The 17,885-nt window shown below is 39.2% G+C and overlaps 8 protein-coding genes across 8 annotated transcripts; 3 read left to right on the forward strand and 5 right to left on the reverse strand.

The window, feature by feature from the left end:
• Positions 1 to 886: 886 nt before the first annotated feature.
• On the forward strand, positions 887 to 3,835 carry FDP41_011112 (uncharacterized protein; the record flags this gene model as incomplete). Its single annotated transcript, XM_044701486.1, has 1 exon — positions 887 to 3,835. The coding sequence occupies one exon, from the start codon at positions 887 to 889 to the stop codon at positions 3,833 to 3,835; it is 2,949 nt and encodes a 982-aa protein (XP_044567847.1).
• A 168-nt stretch (positions 3,836 to 4,003) lies between these two features.
• Positions 4,004 to 4,768, forward strand: FDP41_011113 (uncharacterized protein; the record flags this gene model as incomplete). Its single annotated transcript, XM_044701487.1, has 1 exon — positions 4,004 to 4,768. The coding sequence occupies one exon, from the start codon at positions 4,004 to 4,006 to the stop codon at positions 4,766 to 4,768; it is 765 nt and encodes a 254-aa protein (XP_044567848.1).
• A 169-nt stretch (positions 4,769 to 4,937) lies between these two features.
• Positions 4,938 to 5,963, reverse strand: FDP41_011114 (uncharacterized protein; the record flags this gene model as incomplete). The annotated part of the gene is made up of 1 exon (XM_044701488.1): positions 4,938 to 5,963. The coding sequence occupies one exon, from the start codon at positions 5,961 to 5,963 to the stop codon at positions 4,938 to 4,940; it is 1,026 nt and encodes a 341-aa protein (XP_044567849.1).
• Positions 5,964 to 6,167: 204 nt separating this feature from the next.
• On the reverse strand, positions 6,168 to 11,372 carry FDP41_011115 (uncharacterized protein; the record flags this gene model as incomplete). The annotated part of the gene is made up of 1 exon (XM_044701489.1): positions 6,168 to 11,372. One exon carries the CDS (start codon positions 11,370 to 11,372, stop codon positions 6,168 to 6,170), a length of 5,205 nt encoding a protein of 1,734 aa, XP_044567850.1.
• A 680-nt stretch (positions 11,373 to 12,052) lies between these two features.
• On the reverse strand, positions 12,053 to 13,403 carry FDP41_011116 (uncharacterized protein; the record flags this gene model as incomplete). The annotated part of the gene is made up of 2 exons (XM_044701490.1): positions 12,053 to 12,804; positions 13,115 to 13,403. 2 exons carry the CDS (start codon positions 13,401 to 13,403, stop codon positions 12,053 to 12,055), a joined length of 1,041 nt encoding a protein of 346 aa, XP_044567851.1.
• Positions 13,404 to 13,769: 366 nt separating this feature from the next.
• FDP41_011117 (uncharacterized protein) lies at positions 13,770 to 14,099 on the reverse strand (the record flags this gene model as incomplete). Its single annotated transcript, XM_044701491.1, has 1 exon — positions 13,770 to 14,099. The coding sequence occupies one exon, from the start codon at positions 14,097 to 14,099 to the stop codon at positions 13,770 to 13,772; it is 330 nt and encodes a 109-aa protein (XP_044567852.1).
• A 289-nt stretch (positions 14,100 to 14,388) lies between these two features.
• FDP41_011118 (uncharacterized protein) lies at positions 14,389 to 15,855 on the forward strand (the record flags this gene model as incomplete). The annotated part of the gene is made up of 1 exon (XM_044701492.1): positions 14,389 to 15,855. The coding sequence occupies one exon, from the start codon at positions 14,389 to 14,391 to the stop codon at positions 15,853 to 15,855; it is 1,467 nt and encodes a 488-aa protein (XP_044567853.1).
• Positions 15,856 to 16,174: 319 nt separating this feature from the next.
• Positions 16,175 to 17,815, reverse strand: FDP41_011119 (uncharacterized protein; the record flags this gene model as incomplete). Its single annotated transcript, XM_044701493.1, has 2 exons — positions 16,175 to 16,778; positions 17,226 to 17,815. 2 exons carry the CDS (start codon positions 17,813 to 17,815, stop codon positions 16,175 to 16,177), a joined length of 1,194 nt encoding a protein of 397 aa, XP_044567854.1.
• Positions 17,816 to 17,885: the final 70 nt, after the last annotated feature.

A 17,885-nucleotide genomic window follows, 5' to 3' on the forward strand; every position in this document is an offset into this window, starting at 1 on the left:
AAGGCTTCCGCACCACAACAGCGTTCAAACACTTGGTCCAACTAGCTCAAATGTTCGTTCATGCATTGGTGCCTGTCTGTCTGTCGAATTGTTGAGCTCAACACACCACCACTACATTATTATTGAACGCTCTCTTTTGATTCTTCTTCTTTCAACGTGGAGACACAACAGGGTTTGCCATTGGATTCACAAAGATTCCTCTCCTGCATCAAGCACCACCACCTCCAACAGTACCACCACCACCCTAACAACCACCACCACAATGTGTGTTTGTTGTTCTTGTTGTTGTTGTTGGGCGCTCATGCACCACCACCACCACTTCTCGCATCGAAACTCTTTCAAAAAAAAGGCTCAACACCGAACACGCCAGCCACACCTTTTTCTTGCGTGCGCTTGCATCTCTCTCTCGCGCTCTCTTCTTGTAAGAAGCCAACCACCGCTACACTACCACTACCACCACACGTGTGTGTGCAAGGCTTTGCTCTCTCTCTCCCTCTCTCGACCCATCAAAAATATACAGAGGTTGAAGACGCTGGCCTTGAACGACAACAACAACAACAACAATTCAACTTCTACCTCTTCTCAGAGAAGTATTTCTTCTTCTTCTTGTTTGAATTCAGGACTCGTTGTTGTGTTCGCCATAGAACAAGCCTCAATAGCAGCATTCTCGTACGCAACCACAAGGTGTTATCTTTACGCTAAATATTGCACAGAGAATACGCCCTCGCTCATTGTACTTTCTTTAAAGTCAATTAGTAGTATTAGTAGAACCATTAGTAGTCATTGAAGACGCTATCCTTCATTTCATTTGAGAAAAGATTGATCGCTCATTTCAAATTTTCCTTCCATACAACCAAACCATTTTTCAAAACCTTTCCCAAGAGGAATGAGAAGAACACCTCCTTTGACAATTGGCAGCACCGCCATAAACTCTCGATCCAATAGTTCTGCACCAATCAACATTCACAACACTCGCTACTCACCAACAAAGATTCAAAAGCCAAAGAAAACCAGTCCTAGCAAGTTTCTCTCTCCAAAGACTCTTATGAATAGTGCTCGTTTGGCTGCTGCAACCTCTCAACAAGTTCCTGCCAAACAATGTTTCTATTATCACAATTATGGAAGAGGTGTTGCGAATCAGCAGCCGCAGGTCAAGATTTTGACTGATCAGCCACCACATGGATATTCTCAGCAGCACACACCCTTTCAGCAATTTTCGTCCTTTTCCAATCAACAAACCAAATATGGTCATCAAGGGATCTCAATAGTCACTACAGCAGCTGCGAACACATTGGATTCAACCACTCAGCGATCATCACAAATATGTTCGAACAGAATTGGTACGACACAAAACAAGCAATTGCAAGAACCAAAAAACCAAATATTTACTCCTCAACAACAAACAAATTGCTTGACATCTGCTTCCCAACAACATCACAGACACTATCATCATCACTTTGCAAACGACCAACAGGCATTGACTTTCCAACACTCTCTCAATTATAGGATTCTCAATCCTCAATCTGTGGTTCCTTCCTCCGAGATCTATTCCAACAACAACAACTTCAACCACGTGACATCTACCATGGGTCAACGTCATTCCACCAACCATTCAAATGGTTGTTTTGTGACCACAGCTACCCACCCAGCTTGTATGAATGTCTCCTCCTCGTATCATCGCATCAACCAGTCCGTGCATCCTTTGGTCCATATGAAGAGTAGCAGCACAAGTTCCCTTCCCATTCCAACTTCCACCACAACGCCACTTTCAATGGAGCAGCTCTCGAATGTGAGTGCCAACTCTTCTCTGGCTTCGATTGCCACCTCAAGCACTTCTGTGAGTGCCATCTCAACTCGAAGTAGTGTCTCAAGTAATACGAGCTCTCTCAGTATTGGAAGCGACGTGTCAGATTCTCTTAAATATAATCATGATCCAAGAGTGACTACGATAGCAAGATCAACGTGGAACGTTCCAACTACCTCAACGACTTTACAACAGTCCTCTTTCATGTCCAATGGCAACACCAACTCCAATCCTCAAGGGCATGGACTCGATAAAAAGGCTGAACCCTTCTCAGAGAGAAAGCCTGCTCTTGCCATGGAACCCTCCATTAAGGAAGATGAGATCATGCCAACCTCCACACAAAATCAAGCATCTTCCATTCATAACAAGCAACTGGGATTAATGTGGTCTCCAACCAAGCTACAACGAGCTCAAGAACGAACTAAAAGACAAATTCTGAGTGTCTTATTGTCACCATCGAGCTCTGAAGATGATGAAGAAGAGGAAGAGATCTTTGCCAAGATCCAACAACGATACAATGAGGCAACTCTCAGAATCAACTCGATCATTAACTCAACTCTACCTGTGAACACCATTACAACAACCCAAACCCAAACAACCAATGTAAATAATATTAATCATGCTAACCAGACGACCATCATAGCTAATCCTCAACAACAAAAACAACCACAACCAAAGGCAGCTCCTCAACTTTCCTCGAGTGCAGAAAGTAATGGAAGTGATAATCACTCGCGCTCTCGACCTCTCACCTTCAAGACCCAAAATCTGACATCCTCCCTCCAGCAAGAGAAGGATCGCATTGAGGGTTTGTATCTTCCTCCCATTGTTTTCCCACCAAAGAATGTGCAAGCCAATAATTTTGAGATTCAAGAGGATAAAAAGTTGGCCATGATGCTTCAACAAGAGAAGTGTGCATTTAACAATTCCTTTGAGAGCAGTTGTAGCAGTGTTGAGTATGCCACTCCCAAAAGTTCGACGACTGAAGCGGTCCAACAAAGCAATCTCGCTCATCGATATCCTCAAATCAATCATCGATACAGCGGTGTTGTGAATAGTATGCTTGATACTTTATTTGAAAATTGCGAAGAGGAACGAACCATCATGTTCGACGATGGTGACGATGACGATCTCTTGAGTATTGGTCACTCACCCATGTTTTCGAGTCCAAGTTCTTTAGGAATGGAAGAGTGCAGTCTTTCATCTTATGGTGAAGAGAGCCCAGCACTTTCACCTGAAAGCCTGAGACAAGAAGCTCTGAAGATGGAACGAGAGCTCTTCTTTGATCGAGTACCACCTGAAGCTAGACTCAAGATTGACGACTTCTCGGTGCAAGTCAGAAGCTTTGGTCAAACAACTTATCGACACATTCCAATCATTACTCTTGTGGCTCATTGCCTCAATCAAATTTTCTTGAATGGAAGCAAGGCCACCTCTCTCTTCCTAGAACGAATGATGAGTATTGTATGTGACCGAGCTGAAATTGATCATCGATGCCTCTTGTCCGCCTTGTTCTTTATGGTAAAGCTCCAAAATCCATCTTTCATCCATGATGAGAACAACATGTCACTCTTCAGTTGTGATTCCTCAATCAACAAGAAACATCAAGTAGCATGTATCTCGACCAAGAATTTCATGTTCATCTTTCATGTGTGCCTCATGATTTCCTCAAAGATTAATGAGGACAATTATTATAACAATAAGACCTTCTTCAAATATATGGCTCCTAATGAATTTAGACTCATGTTCCACGCATTCAATATGGATATGGCTTTTGATTACATGCCAGATATGAGACGCGTGATGGTCAAGGAAGACGGAAGCGTTCCAATCTTCCCTGCGTTGAGCTGTAGTGAGAGATTCCACAGCCAAACATTGGCCAATGAACACCAAAAGAAGCTCTTCCAACAATTCAACACTACTGAAGTGAATATTACTCGAATGCTCAATTACGAAGTGTGTGTTAAGGAGCAAGAATTGTACAACTTTTTACACAAGCTTGAGAGAGTTAACGAAAGCTTGTTCTCATGTTAGAGGATTGTCACATTGTTAAAAAAAAGAAATACTTGTATACACTTCCTAAATAAATTCCCCCATCTAGATGAAACTCCTGCAAAATTCCGAACAAACTCCGCCTGTTCCATCAAGTCTCTCAGCTTTAAAGGCCAATTTCGCCGTGAGTTCAACAAACTCACAGAAAAAATGAAAATACACGATACAATCCCGTTCCAAGCGATGCTGGCATTTGTGTTACCTTTCCTTGTGATGATGGTGCTTCCTACTGGTGTGACATGTTTTCATCAGCTTCTCGCTTCAGTTTCGCAATCTCCAAAAATCATCAATCCAAAACTCCCAATTCATTTTCAAATGAAATGGAGAATTATTGCTTCGACGAATAATAATGACAGCATCCCTCTCTATTGGAATCCATTACCTCCAAATGGAGTCAAATACATGATAGGAACTGGTAGCACGTATTACAATTTTGATCATAAGGCCATGTTGGAAGTTTATGATGATTTTTGTGTGCCAATTTTTGGACCTCTAGAAGACAAATTGAATCGTTTCCGATGTCACTTTCTTAATGTCAATCTCGCGAGTTATTTGATATCATTGGATGAGTCACCATTTCCTCCATGTTGCGTATTTGGAGCACAAGTATTTCATCCACCAGAGCCAGATTTTCTCAAACACATGGTCTACAATTCAAGTGGAGAAATTATGGGTGAACCCGTCAATTGGTGGGTATTAGATAGTGATCCCAATGATCCTGCCGAACCATTTGGTTATGGATTTTATAAAAAATCGTCTTCGTATGGAGAAATTCCTGCTGCGTTCTGGTTTCGAACGGTGAATGGATTTTCCATACAATACTTTTACAAATTCGAAGAGAAAAACCCTGATCCTGATGTCTGGAGATTGCCTTCCATATGTGTGAATGCACCTTCATGTGGATATTTGAATTAATAACGATAAGAGTGACATGACCCTTATGAGATAAGGTTGTTGTGTGAACAATTTTGAGGATTGTCCTTAATCAACACTAAGCTTCCTCATAATATATAATTGGTGACATGTCTTTGATAGTATTATGTTCGACAGACAAGAGATCTTATTTTATATGAGACTTATTAAATCAAACTTCTTCTCCTTTTTCTTCATTGATGGGACTAGGTGTTGTCAATTGAGGTGTTGAGTCGTCAATGATGATATCCTCTTCCTTTTCTTCATCTTCATCGTCATCCAATTCTTCCTCTGCTCCTTTCATGTTAATCATTTGGCAAAATTCATCAAAATCTACTGTTCCATTACCATCATCGTCCACATCTCGAATAATTCCTTCAATGTCCACAGTGAAACCAAATTCCATGACAGCACCTTTCAGTTTCTCCGTACTAATGACTCCTGTTCGATCAAAATTTCCACCCATTGCAACAAAGGCACTCACAGTCTCATTGTCATGAACAGGTCGATCTTGCTTCTTTTGATTTTCTATGAGGTTGACTAATTCTTGAATGGTGACATATTCATCACTTTGTAATTTTTGTACATAATCAAATAACTCATCCTCATTGAATGGAGTTTCCAATTCCTTAAGAACTTTCCTCAAATCCCACAATTCCATTTTTCGACTGTCTCTTTTTACATAACGATTAAAAACATTTACAATTTCCTTCACATCCACAATGGACAAAATTTGCTTATTATACGTAATTTGATTGATATCTACAACTCCCAAAAGATTTGATGAGCTATTTACACTATGAAGATTGGAGACAGAGGGCGCAATCTCACATTCTGTTAAAAAAGTACTTCCTCCAACATTGGAGCTCGAAGTGAGCATACTTTGAGATCGTCGTCTCGAGGAGGATAAATTATGATGAGATGACGAGTATGGATGATTGGTGTTCATTGTTGTCGATGGTTCAGGAAAGACATCCGACGAAGGTGCATTTGGCAGAATTGCACTCACTGGAGAATCATCCAAGGTTGAAAAGGATTGATTCAGCGAAGAGTGGCTGTTGTTGAGAGGAGAGAATGTTGATATGTTGGATTTTGAAGACGGAGTCAGTTTGGATTTGCTTCCTTCTCTCCGATTGGACCTCAGAGGGGTGTTGTTATTATTATTATTGGAAAAGGAAAATTGAACATTTTTCAACATTCTGAAAGGACATTATTCGAAATTTGCAATAGAAAATATGAGTAATCGATGGGATTGAAAGGAAGAATTCTTTCCGATCGAATGGGTTGAATTGCGATGAGTTTGGTTTACAGTAATTTTTTTTTGAGGTTGGTTGGGCGGTACTTTTTTTTCTGTCAAACGTCAAATTGAGGCTCTCTGAATTTATTCTTTTTAAATACCTTTTTAAAAATCAAAATCATCATCGTCAGCATCTTCGTCTAACACTAATGATTCATCATCACTTGGAATGTATCTCGACTGATGACTCTCAGCGACACGATAGACCTTATCATCCATGGCATCAGAAGTACCACGTTGTCGATCATGTCTACCATTCCTATTCCTTTCATACAAGTAATAGTCACTACTACTTTCTTCATCACTTGAAGAATATTCTCCATATTTATAATTCATAATTCTACTAATTGGATTAGTAGATCGTCTTCTTTCCAATTCCATCACTTTCATAGAATATTCATAACTTGAAGGAAGATTAGAAACAAACATTGGAGATGGAGTATTTCCTTTGGGTGGTTGAGTTTTTGCTGCGTGTTTCAAAACATTTCTATTGGAGTGATTCGTGTGAGTTCCAACCATGGAATTAATGACATAGTCATCAATACTGGACAGAGAAGAAGTGGTGCTGTAACTTGAGGAATGATTTGAGGCGCGACGAAATTGTGAAATGTTGTCTTGAAACATGGTGAACTTGTGAGTAGAGGAGGATTGAAGAGCATGCTGTTCATACCCATTGGTGTGTTGTGATGAGGAAGGTTGGTTTTGGTGTGAAATAGGTAGAAGTTGTGAACATGTAGTGGAATTTGAAGGATTGGCAGTGATGTTTGTCATTGGATTAGTTGTTTGAGAGTTGTTACTCATGTCATTGTTGCTTCGTGTCGTTTTAGCAGTATTTGAAATTTCCTTATTAGACTGAGAAGATTCATGATGTTTGGCGTTGATCATCCTCAAGACACTATTCTTTTCATCAATTTTTGTTGGTGTTGTTTTGAGAGATAAAGGATTGGTAGTATTCACAGTGGCGACATTACGATGGTTGGTACCATTCGATGTATGCAATTCCTTACTGTGATTGCTTGTCACATTTGATAATAGTACTACTTCCTTGTGACTATTGACATTCAATTTTGATGGAGATTTGTCTTGCTTATTGACAGGAGACATTTGCTGATGATTCATTGAACTAGTTTGCGAAGGAGTGTCTTTGTTTTTTCCTCGTACAAGACTAAATAGAGATGGAATGGTAACCTTTTGTGGGGCATGATTGTTGGATGAAGACGATGATGGTGGTGACTCTTGTTCCTTGTTGTTGTTCTTGTCGTCGTCAGTGGTTGAATATTCCTCTTCATCATATTCCTCATCTTCATCGTATTCCTCATTTTCATCGTCATCTCGTTGTTGTTGAGAATCATCTTGTTTGCTATCTCTCTTCAACATGGGATGATTATTGTCATGCTTTCCACTCTTTTGAATTCCTCCCTTATTCCATTGTTGACTATTTGCAAGATGAATCTCAATGAGTGGTTTCGATCGTTGAACTCTCTCAAACAATTTCTCTTCACTAAGGACTTGTTTGGTGAGACTTGTGATTGGACCAAACGATTGAGCGACTGAAGAATCACTGGAGGAGTGTACACTATTTGCAGATGTCCAGTTTTCAAATGATGATAATTCCTCCTCATAAGGAGGATCGTATTCTTGTGTGGTTGTCTGCTGATGATGATCAATAGGTGGTTGTTGTTGTTGTTGATCAGAGAAATAGTCCTCATTGGAATGCATCGTCATCACGCATTCACTTAATGGATTTTTCTTTCTGAGTGAATTCAAAATTAGAAGATCCTCTTCATCGGCATTACAAACAACAGCTCTACGAGAGCCAGAATGAGGTTCCATTCGAATGGGTTCTTGACTTAATATTTGTTTCACCATCACTACCACATTGGGTGAAAAATTATTTTTTTCATTACTCTTATTTCCAATATCTGAGGAATGAAGTGAAGAGCTGGTTGTGGAGCTGAATGAAGAGCTTGTTTCAGCAGTAGATGTACTACTAGGGTCACCATGATCTCGACGAGAGTTCACCATGATGTCATGATGGTGTGTCGTACGTTCTCCGGCTACAGTTAGAATTCTAGCTGAAAGATCCTTATTGGACAAGGATAAATTGGATCTTTCAACAGTTGAAGATGAGGATTGATTGGTTGTATCCATGGTTTCTCCATGTGATTCCCCTATCCTCTTGTCTGCATTTTGATTGAACATAGAGTTATTGTCAACATCTCTATTCTTGTTGTTGGAAGCTTGATGCAAGGTTTCAAAGATTGAAGGTAATTCACTGAGAATGTTACTGATATCGCTTTCAGTCTCACTGGATGACGTCTCCAAGGAATCTAAGCTTTGAGAAGGATTACTGGATGGTGTATAAGGTGAATGTGAATGGCCACCGTAGTGATTAATTGGCAAGACATTCTGAGAGGATGATGATGATGGTGGTTGGGTCAGTAAATTTCGATTCTCTTTTATGGGTAAATGTGTTTCCTGTTGATTTTCCACATGATTTAAAGGCAGAGAGAGGTGGTGAGAAGTAAAACTAGAAAAGTCCATCGAAAGTGCACTCACAGTTGTTTCAATACTAGAGGGTCGTGCTTGACGCGATGAATTCATGACTGGAATTCGAACCACACTACAAGTGTCACTGGAAATGTTGTCAACCTCACTGTCACTACTGCTTGAGGAAGCTTCATCATGGGAATATCTTCGAGCGTTTAACTTGTTGATCAAGTCCTTACTATTTTGATAATTTCTAAGAGCATTCAAAAAACGTCTTCTACTTTCTTTTCGAGAGTTGTACATGTCATTAATGTGCATGATACTGGTTGGAGGGTATGAAATCTCATCATCACTGTCGTCCTCGTTGCTTAAAGATGGTGAAATGGAATGTTTCTTGTCATGCCATTCAAAACTTCTTGCAATATGGCCATACACTTGATTTTGTATCAAATCATGCATGGCTTTTGATTTCTTTGGATTTTTGTGTTTTTTCAGGTGACCAAAAAGACGAAGTGAAAATCGTGTTGTGATCTTATTGGTATCACTTTGGTGGTGTGAGTGATGAGAATCTCCTCCTCCTCCTCCTCCTCCATAATAATTATTCACTGCCCAATCTTCACATGAATCCAAATTTGATGAAGTAGAGGTGGCAGTATTGTATGTGGAATCCTCGGTCGAGTTGGTACTCGAACTGGGAGCTCCCACATAATAAGGGTATTGTTTTTGTTTCTGAAAAAAATTGAACAAATGACTACTTGAAGAACGAGTGCTGCTGCTTTGAGATGTGAAAGAGGACTCAGAATTGCGTGTGCAGCTGCTTTCCAAGTCATGGTCATCTTCATCATCGTTGTCAAATTCTGCTCCCACCGTATCTCGTCCATACTTGGTAAACACACTCTCCATGGTTGCCCAACGTGGAATTCGCATGGGTTTCTTTTGAAGTAAGATGGGTTTAGGAAGAGTCGACCTTGTGTCATCCAAATGAAGAGTATATTCTTCATCAAGTGTATCCTCTGAATAATCGTAAGAAGTCGTATGATGATGATATTGGTGGTAGTGGTGGTGATAAGATTCCTCTCCACCAAGGGCGCTACCACCCACACTCGCTGTATTTGTCGTCGATGAAACAGAGCAAGAAGTGGTGCGACGTCTTGGTGTCGTCGTGTGACGAAATTGTGAATTTCTCTCTGATCGTTCTTGCCATTTGAGTCGAAAGAAATCTGGAAATGAAACAAGTTGGGAACATTTGGTCACATGACCTTCATGAATCCACTTTAACACATCAATATCATGCAAATAGGAGCAAAAATATGTGGATTTTCCGTTTTGGAGATCTTTAAAGGATGTGCTTGAAGTGGTGATCTTGATTAGTTGAGCATCCGCTTTTGGATGGAATGAGGGATCTTTGTGACATCTCTTATCGTAGCGATGTTTGAGTGGTTCTGGTAAGGTGAGTAATTTTTCAGAAAGAGGAGAGGCAATGATGGTCCTAGCAGCACTGGTGACACTCTGAGATGCGGAATTTGAGGAGGGTTTTAATACTGACAATGAAAAGCTTAATTCTCGAAGAATGTTCCTTCCAAGTAAAGTCACAGAATTCTCTGAAGATTTTGAATTCAATTCTGTTGATGTTGATGTGGTAGCATTGGAAACCATGCGAGATTTCACTTCATGTAATAGATCAACAGCTTTTTGATGGACCTTACATGCATCGGTCTCACTACTGCCACTCTTTTTTGTCATTAATGCCCTGGACATGATCGAATGATTATTGTATCTAAATTTGATGTCATGTTGCTTTGTGGAAGTGTCAGGAGACTCTTTTTCCGAAAGAATCTTGGTAACATGAAAGAGAGTCTTTCTTTTCGATGCTTCCACTCGATGATTTAAACTCACAATTCGATTTCCAATGCGATTGACATCACCCAAGAGATCATTTGAAATTTCCAAAACTACTTTACAAACAGCCCTAAGTTGTGCCAATAATCCAATCATACTCTGAAAATGATTGTCTCTATTCTTTTGCTGTCGAATTACTTCCAATTCGAATTTGCTCCGAGATTTTGTTTTGAAAAGACTCGTAAGGAAACCTTTCGAATTCTTGCTTGAATTGTTATTATTTAGATCCATCACCGATAAGTATTTGAGATCAGAAGAATATGGACTCACGACCATCGCCATGGTGTCTTCTAGTAGTGAATTTTTGTCAATCTCATAGACTGGATGTTTTCCACGTTTACGATAATTGTTAGCAGCAGAATCAGAGGCGGCACTTGCAATACTAAAAGAGGAGGATGTTGAGAACGATGAGGAAGGTCGCAAAGTATCCTTAAATGTCACTCGTCTATCCTCAAATCCAACTCCAGAATAGTTTAATGACAAGACGTCAGAATTGGAATCAGAAGCTTCTGAAATTGCCATGGATGAAACTCTTGATGAGGGTGTATGTCCGCCATGCTGATGAATTGAATGAATGGAATGAATTGTCGAAGAATCTCCTCGAGTGGTTGTTGTTGTCGTATTGGATGTCAAGCTTTGGGTACGTAATATTCTCGAATTTGTATCACCACCACTACTTGAATCCTTATGTGGAGAAGAAACAATGGATAGTGCATGAAAAGGAGTATTATGTTGAGAAGTGGGTGGTGTGGCTGCGGGATTTGCATGTCCACGTTGTGTTTTGGATGACCTTCGTACGCGTTGTTGCTTCTGTTGGTGGTTTGTTGAATTCGAATCCTTTGGTTGAGGTTTGGCCAATTCATGAACATAAATGTATCCGCAATTGTCATAGTGATTAATCTTGCGAAGTATGAACACCATATTCGACCGATATGTATGTGTTGATGCGATGTAGAATTTTGTTGATATATTTCTCCAAGAGTGGTTACAGTATTGTTGTTACAATTTTCTTCATCTAGTCGTTGAACAGGCTGACTCACAACAGGGTTACACATTGATGCATTATTCGTTTCACAAATATCTGTTTTGGGCTCTTTGATAGATCATGGTTATTCCCCATCAAAACATTTCAGATCAGTATCTGGAACAATTTTGGAAGTTGGATTGAAATGCATTCATTCCTAGAGTGGTTTGGAGGAATAACCATGATCTATCAAAGAGCCCAAAACAGATATTTGTGAAACGAATAATGCATCAATGTGTAACCCTGTTGTGAGTTGGATATCGTCATGTTCGTGGCAATGAAATGATTGGTGTTCAACTGATAATCAATTATTCAAAATTATTTTCAAAAGTGGTGCTCTTGTTACTACGCGGCTACTACTACATTATGTTGTTACAAAGCAGCACTGTCAGTTCTCAAACTTTAATTTCGTATGCTTCATGTATGAATCACGAAGGATATATTTTCATCATTCAAAATATATAAATTTTGCTGCAGGCTTCATTCCATGGATTTGACGTATTTTTTGATTTCGATATTTTATTTTGGTTTTGAATTATTGCAGGTTGCACACAGAAAGTTCTTTCAAAAACATCACTTAAAGAAAGGTGAAACTGACAATCACTTTGAGAATGATGGCCACAACAGCAATGAGTAAAACCACTGCCAAAATTAAAATAATGATGGCCATGGTTCCACACTTTTGATACTTTTCGGCACCAGCAAGTTCCTTATTTCCTTGTTTGACGTTTTCAAATGTTTGTTCAATATTGTGATCGATACGATCCAAAAGAGATCCCTGTTCAACGACAAGGGCAGAAAATTCCTTAAATAATTCATTAAGCTCGACAATGGAAGTTAAAATTTCTCTCAATTCCTTGTCTCTTCTGATGTTTTCTCTTTCGTTTTGAATTAACATTTGAATTTGCTCATCCGTAAATCCAGGATCATATTGTTTTTGTTCTAGAGCTTCGATACGTTCTTTTTCCTCCTCTGTTAAATCCTCATCGACATGTTCTTGATTGTCAGATTTGTAGAGCATGACGTTTTGTCTTCGTTGCTTGAGTGCCTTGAGTTTTTGCAAATAGTCTTGTTGTTGTTCACGGAATTGTTTTGAGAGTTCATTCAGTTCCATGACGAGAGCTGATTTTGTATTTCGTTTGATGACATCTTCTTGATTTTTTGGTTTTTCTTCCAAAACGATGCGTTCAATATATTGTTTACATCTGACAAACAATCTCTTGATATCTTCGGTGAGAATTTCAATTTGTCTTTCTTCCTCTGCAAAGTTATTACTCTTTTTTACACTAAAAGTACAATGTTGTTTGTGCATTTGTGAAAGTTGCTCCACTATGGTGGTGATGATCATGTTAAATATATATTAAATAGTAATGAAATTGAAAGTAGAGCCGTGATATTAAAAAAATAAAGTATGGTGGGCATTATTTCAATTTTGTCAGAAATTGTCATTAATTGTTTCATGACATCCATGTGTGGTGATGGTGCCAATAAAACAATGCCAATGTCATAATTACACCAAGCGTCATTACGTGCATGTAACAATGAACAACCATTCAATGTTGAATAGTCGCCACAACAACAACAAGATGATGTTTGAATGTGAATCTTGACCAATCATGCCAACAGAAACAAAACTTACTGTACTTCTTGATCGAATCAATATCAATCTTGACCTGAGTCAAAACACGATACCACAAAGGAGAAGTTCCTTCTGCCCATTGTTGATCCATTCCACTCTCCATGTCCTTGGCTGCTCCAGAATTTAAATTAGTGGATGGTGAATAGTGTAATTCAATTTCCTCTTCCTCATCCACATTTCCGTAGGCTGATGATGCGTAGTAACTCCTTCGCAGCTGTGCGTATCGGTTCGAGAGATCCCGACAAAGGATGGGCTTCTTCATGAAAGGCACTTGAATGGCATTACTCATTTTTTTGTTGTTGTGGTTCTAATTGGAGAGCATCAACCGTTGAAAGTTTTTAATTAATTTCCCAATCCAAATGAATATCGATAAAGAACAGAATCTCCAACGTATTCCAAAAATTCAAATCGTACAAATAATTATTGAGATCAGGAGTGATTAAATTTATTCATTTTTCTAAAATAGAATACCTTTGACAGTTTAGCCCATTGAATATTAAAATATTATTATTATATTGGTGTTCCAATCAGCAGCCATTCATTCTGTGTTGATAACGCAATGTGGTAGTAGTGGTGGTGATATTCACAATCATTCGGAAAACTGTGGCCTCACAAATGCAAATAATCGAGAGAGAGAATTTTGAAGATTATTTCATCATCGTTCCAATATTAAAATAATCATTATTCTGAGAACCTTTCTCAGCAGAGATGATGATAGGTGCACAATTACTTTTTTCTTTCCGAATGAAAACATCTCCCTCACAATAGCTTTCAATTCAGAAAAAAAGTGACCTCCGAACACCTTGGCTCTTCCCAAATGATCGGGAGCCTTATCCACCAAATTTTCTGCAGCATTTTCTGCCTTCTTTACAAATTCTTGAAACTTGGCATTGTTTGCCAATTTGTTTGCCACATGGTCTTGCACTTTGGGGGCAATCACTTTCGAGAAAATTTTACCGAACAAGCTTGCAAAAGGTCCAAACATTTTTTCTAATTGAACTCCGAAAATGGGATCAAGGAATGGCAATTTCATTCCAATAGGATTCCTTATGTTGGGCTTGTGCATTAGTGGATTGAAACTACATTTTCAGGAAACCTGGTTAAAAAGAATTGAAAAGGGATTGGTTAGAAGGTCTAACTTGTTTTCAATGAATTTTGTGATATCAACCTGGTTTTGGAGGAATGTTGTGGAAGACATAATCTTTTGCAATTTCGAAATGCACTCGACATGATAACACACAACGGTGTCGATCTTGTACGCATAATGAAACAAAATGAATCACACAGACACTTCCAAAGAAGAAATTCCATCGGAACAATGTCAAACTCCTCCAGAACCCATTCCCGATCATCTTTTTGAAGATATTTGTCAACACTATGAAGAATTGATGGATCATCCTTACAAATACTTGTTCAGTGCTTCTCAATGGTTGCGTTGGTATCATCATTATCAACAACAATCCGACACGTTCGCACTGAAATTGATGAGACGAGTCGTTCAAAGTGGCACTCTTCATGCATTCCGAACCTTACAATTTGTACCTCAAGACTTTCATCATGATGTCAACACTCGTTCTTGTAATGATAACAATATTGATATTAATTATAATATTAATAACTATATTTATAATAATCTTGGACAAGAAGGATCATCTAAAGACGCGAATAATGTTGACAACATGAAAGTGAATATTAACAAGGAAGAATTAATTCAAAGTGCATGTCATGTACAGTATTATTCAGATCAATTGGCTGCCAAATGCATTTCAGAGAGTTTGAAAGTGAGACCAATCTTTGGAAAGACAAAAATTTCCATTTTTGAAGGAGATTGTTTAGAAGTGGCCATTCATTTGTTGAAGACTTTGAAAAGTTCTAGTGTCACTACTTCTTCTGCCACTTCTAATGTCACTCCTTTAAGTGTTGTGGATACTTCCTCTTTCTCCTCGTCACAACAATCACTCGATGAAAAAAACAAGTCATTCATCCATAAGAAGAACAAGAAGAATTCATTTCGAAAGGAGACTGTCTCCACCAATTCCAAAACGATTGACTCGACTTGTCAAGAACCACCTCTCGATTTTGAAAATGATTCATGTCCTTCCGATATGGTGGTTGTTGTTGAACAATTCAAAGTGGCTCTCTTGAACATGGCCTCCGCAAAAAGACCAGGTGGAGGATATCGAGAAGGAGCAGGTTCACAAGAGGAAAATCTCTTTCGAAGGACCTCTCTTGCCTTTTCCTTGGAAGACATTGAATCTTACGATTCGCAACGTCAATGGTATTATCCTATTGAAAAGCATGGAGGTGTCTATGTTCCATCGGTTCAAGTCATTCGAGGAAGTGAATCGAAAGGTTATCCCTTTCTGAATGAAATTTACACCTTGGATGTGGTGTGTGTTGCAGCATTGAGAACACCAAAATTGGATCACACAGGTACTCGAATTGATGCGTCACTTGTGGATACAGTGCGTCGAAAAATTCGACTCATCTTTGCAATGGCTCTCCAACATGGAGTGACACATTTGGTGTTGAGTGCGTTCGGATGTGGTGCCTATCGAAACCCACCTCAACATGTCGCTCAATTATTTAAGCAAGTATTAATGCAAGAGTTTGATGGAAAGTTTGCTCAGGTAATTTTTGCAATTTATAATGATGCAAATGCGTGGAGGAGAGGAGATGGAGGAAATGTGGAACCTTTTGAAAAGGAATTTGGAATTAAGGCAAGTGTGTTTGAAAAGTAAAGATTTGTCTCAGCAGCAAAATGTTGGAATTCTATCACCACAGTCCCTAAAATTTTATGGAAAATGAATTCTCCTCTCAGTGTACACAAATGCTTGTTGAATAAGAGAGTGAAATGTGAGTAGTTTGAGAGAGAATATTCGTATTAAGGCAAAGTATTTCATAAATTTTTACCTAATTTGACATTGATGGTTGATTTAAAGAAATAAAAAAATTGCATTTTCGAAAAGACAAATAGATTTCATTGCTCTCGCCACTACAGGACGATGATGAATTTGGAAGAATCCAATGGTGAAAAACTTCTCATTATTAGGCGATCATTCAAATATTGCCAGTCGGTTGTTCTTCTTCTTCTTCATTTCTAGTGGGTTCCCAAAAAGGTCCATGTTGATGTTGTGAGGTGGCTGTTGTTGCACATTCTTTCATTTCATATGATGAGAGTTGTCCTGATTGTTGTAAAGATGACACACTCGCTTCTTCTTTAATTGAACCTTTCGAATGGACATTGTCCTGATTGATATGATGCTCAAGAATCTTAATTACCAAGAACAAGACTCCCCAAAATACACCTATCAACAGCAGAACCCCAATCAAAACTCCAATCACAATGACTACATACGCCCAAGCTTCCAATTCTGGGAGGGCATTTGAAATTTTGAGGGTATAGGTGGAATTCACTCCTCCATTATTCAAACCGCCACGAATGGTCACATTGTATTCAGTGGTTTGAACTGCTTTCCGAATGAATGGAATGGATGCATTGAGAGTTTCTTGTTCGTAGGCAATAGGAGAAGTGGAGCTTTGGAGAGAAGGCCAGCTTACCACAACATTCACAATGCCTGTGGAGGTGTAGGTGACACCCAGTTCTTTCTCTGGAGTAACTACTAGGGAATAAACAACCGAGTCCTCTGCAGCGAGGGTTCCTCTGAGAGTGAAGATTTTTTAACGGCTGATCCATAACAGAAAGTGGAATGTGGATTTTTGAGAGGAGTGTTGACATAAGAAGGAACGTTTCATTACAATGAAGGGAAGCAAAGAAGCTCAGAGAGGATGATGACAAGAGGAGTGATGGTGCTGCTTGTTTTTCTTTTTGAGTGTAATCAAGGAAAGCAGCATGGAGCGAACCAAATAACCAAAAGAAGCTAGGAGCGACCGGGAAGTTCCTGCTTGAGCATGATGAGTGAAGGGCAGAAAGTCCTTGGTCACTGACCATCTTCAATCCCTTGTATTCTTCATCTTTGCTTCCCTTCAACAAGCCCTCAACACTTTTGGTGATCTCCTCAAGCCTAGCGCTTGGCTCCTTAAATGATAAAAATACACCCAACAACACATTCAAGCCAAGAAAATTTCACAAACTTTTTATGCCTTGCACTTGTCGGCATGGAAACCAACAGCTTGATCAAAGACTTTCAATTTCTCTCCCAAAGCCTCAAAGTACAAATCCAAATGTCCGCTCAAGCAATCCTTCTTTGCATCGGCAGCAAAGTGCTCAAACTTCAAACACAAACCAACTTCTGGAATCACATCGACGCAAAGTGATGGAATGTGAAGTCCCATGCTCTTGTGAAGGAGAGTCTTTCCTCCAACCTGAACACCGACATCAATCTTCATTTGATCAATATTGAAATCAAGCCATACAGCAGCGTTGAGATGGAGTTTGTTCAACAACTTTTGCTTAAAGCCAACATCGCATTCAAATCTCTTCTCTCCTGGTGTGTTGGAATATTTACAGGAGGCTCCAACGCTCTCTAAGGCCTTCAATCCCTTCAAGACGACCTTCTCAGCTTCCTTAATAACCTTTCCAGCGTCTTTTTCAACTTCTTTAACGACCTTACCAATGGCCTTACCAATATTTCCAACTTTCAATTTCAAACCTTGAGTGGTGTCTATCATGGTCATCATCATGACGAGGACCACAACGGCCAAAGTAACGAATACGAAGCGTGTAGATGATGATCTCATTTTTTTTAAGGTGCGCACCTATGTCGTATTGTTTACAACAATGAAAAAAAATGACCAATCCGATTAAAAC

This window comes from Naegleria fowleri (genome assembly GCF_008403515.1).
Source record: "Naegleria fowleri strain ATCC 30894 chromosome Unknown tig7, whole genome shotgun sequence".
NCBI classification, from domain to species: domain Eukaryota; phylum Heterolobosea; class Eutetramitea; order Acrasida; family Naegleriidae; genus Naegleria; species Naegleria fowleri.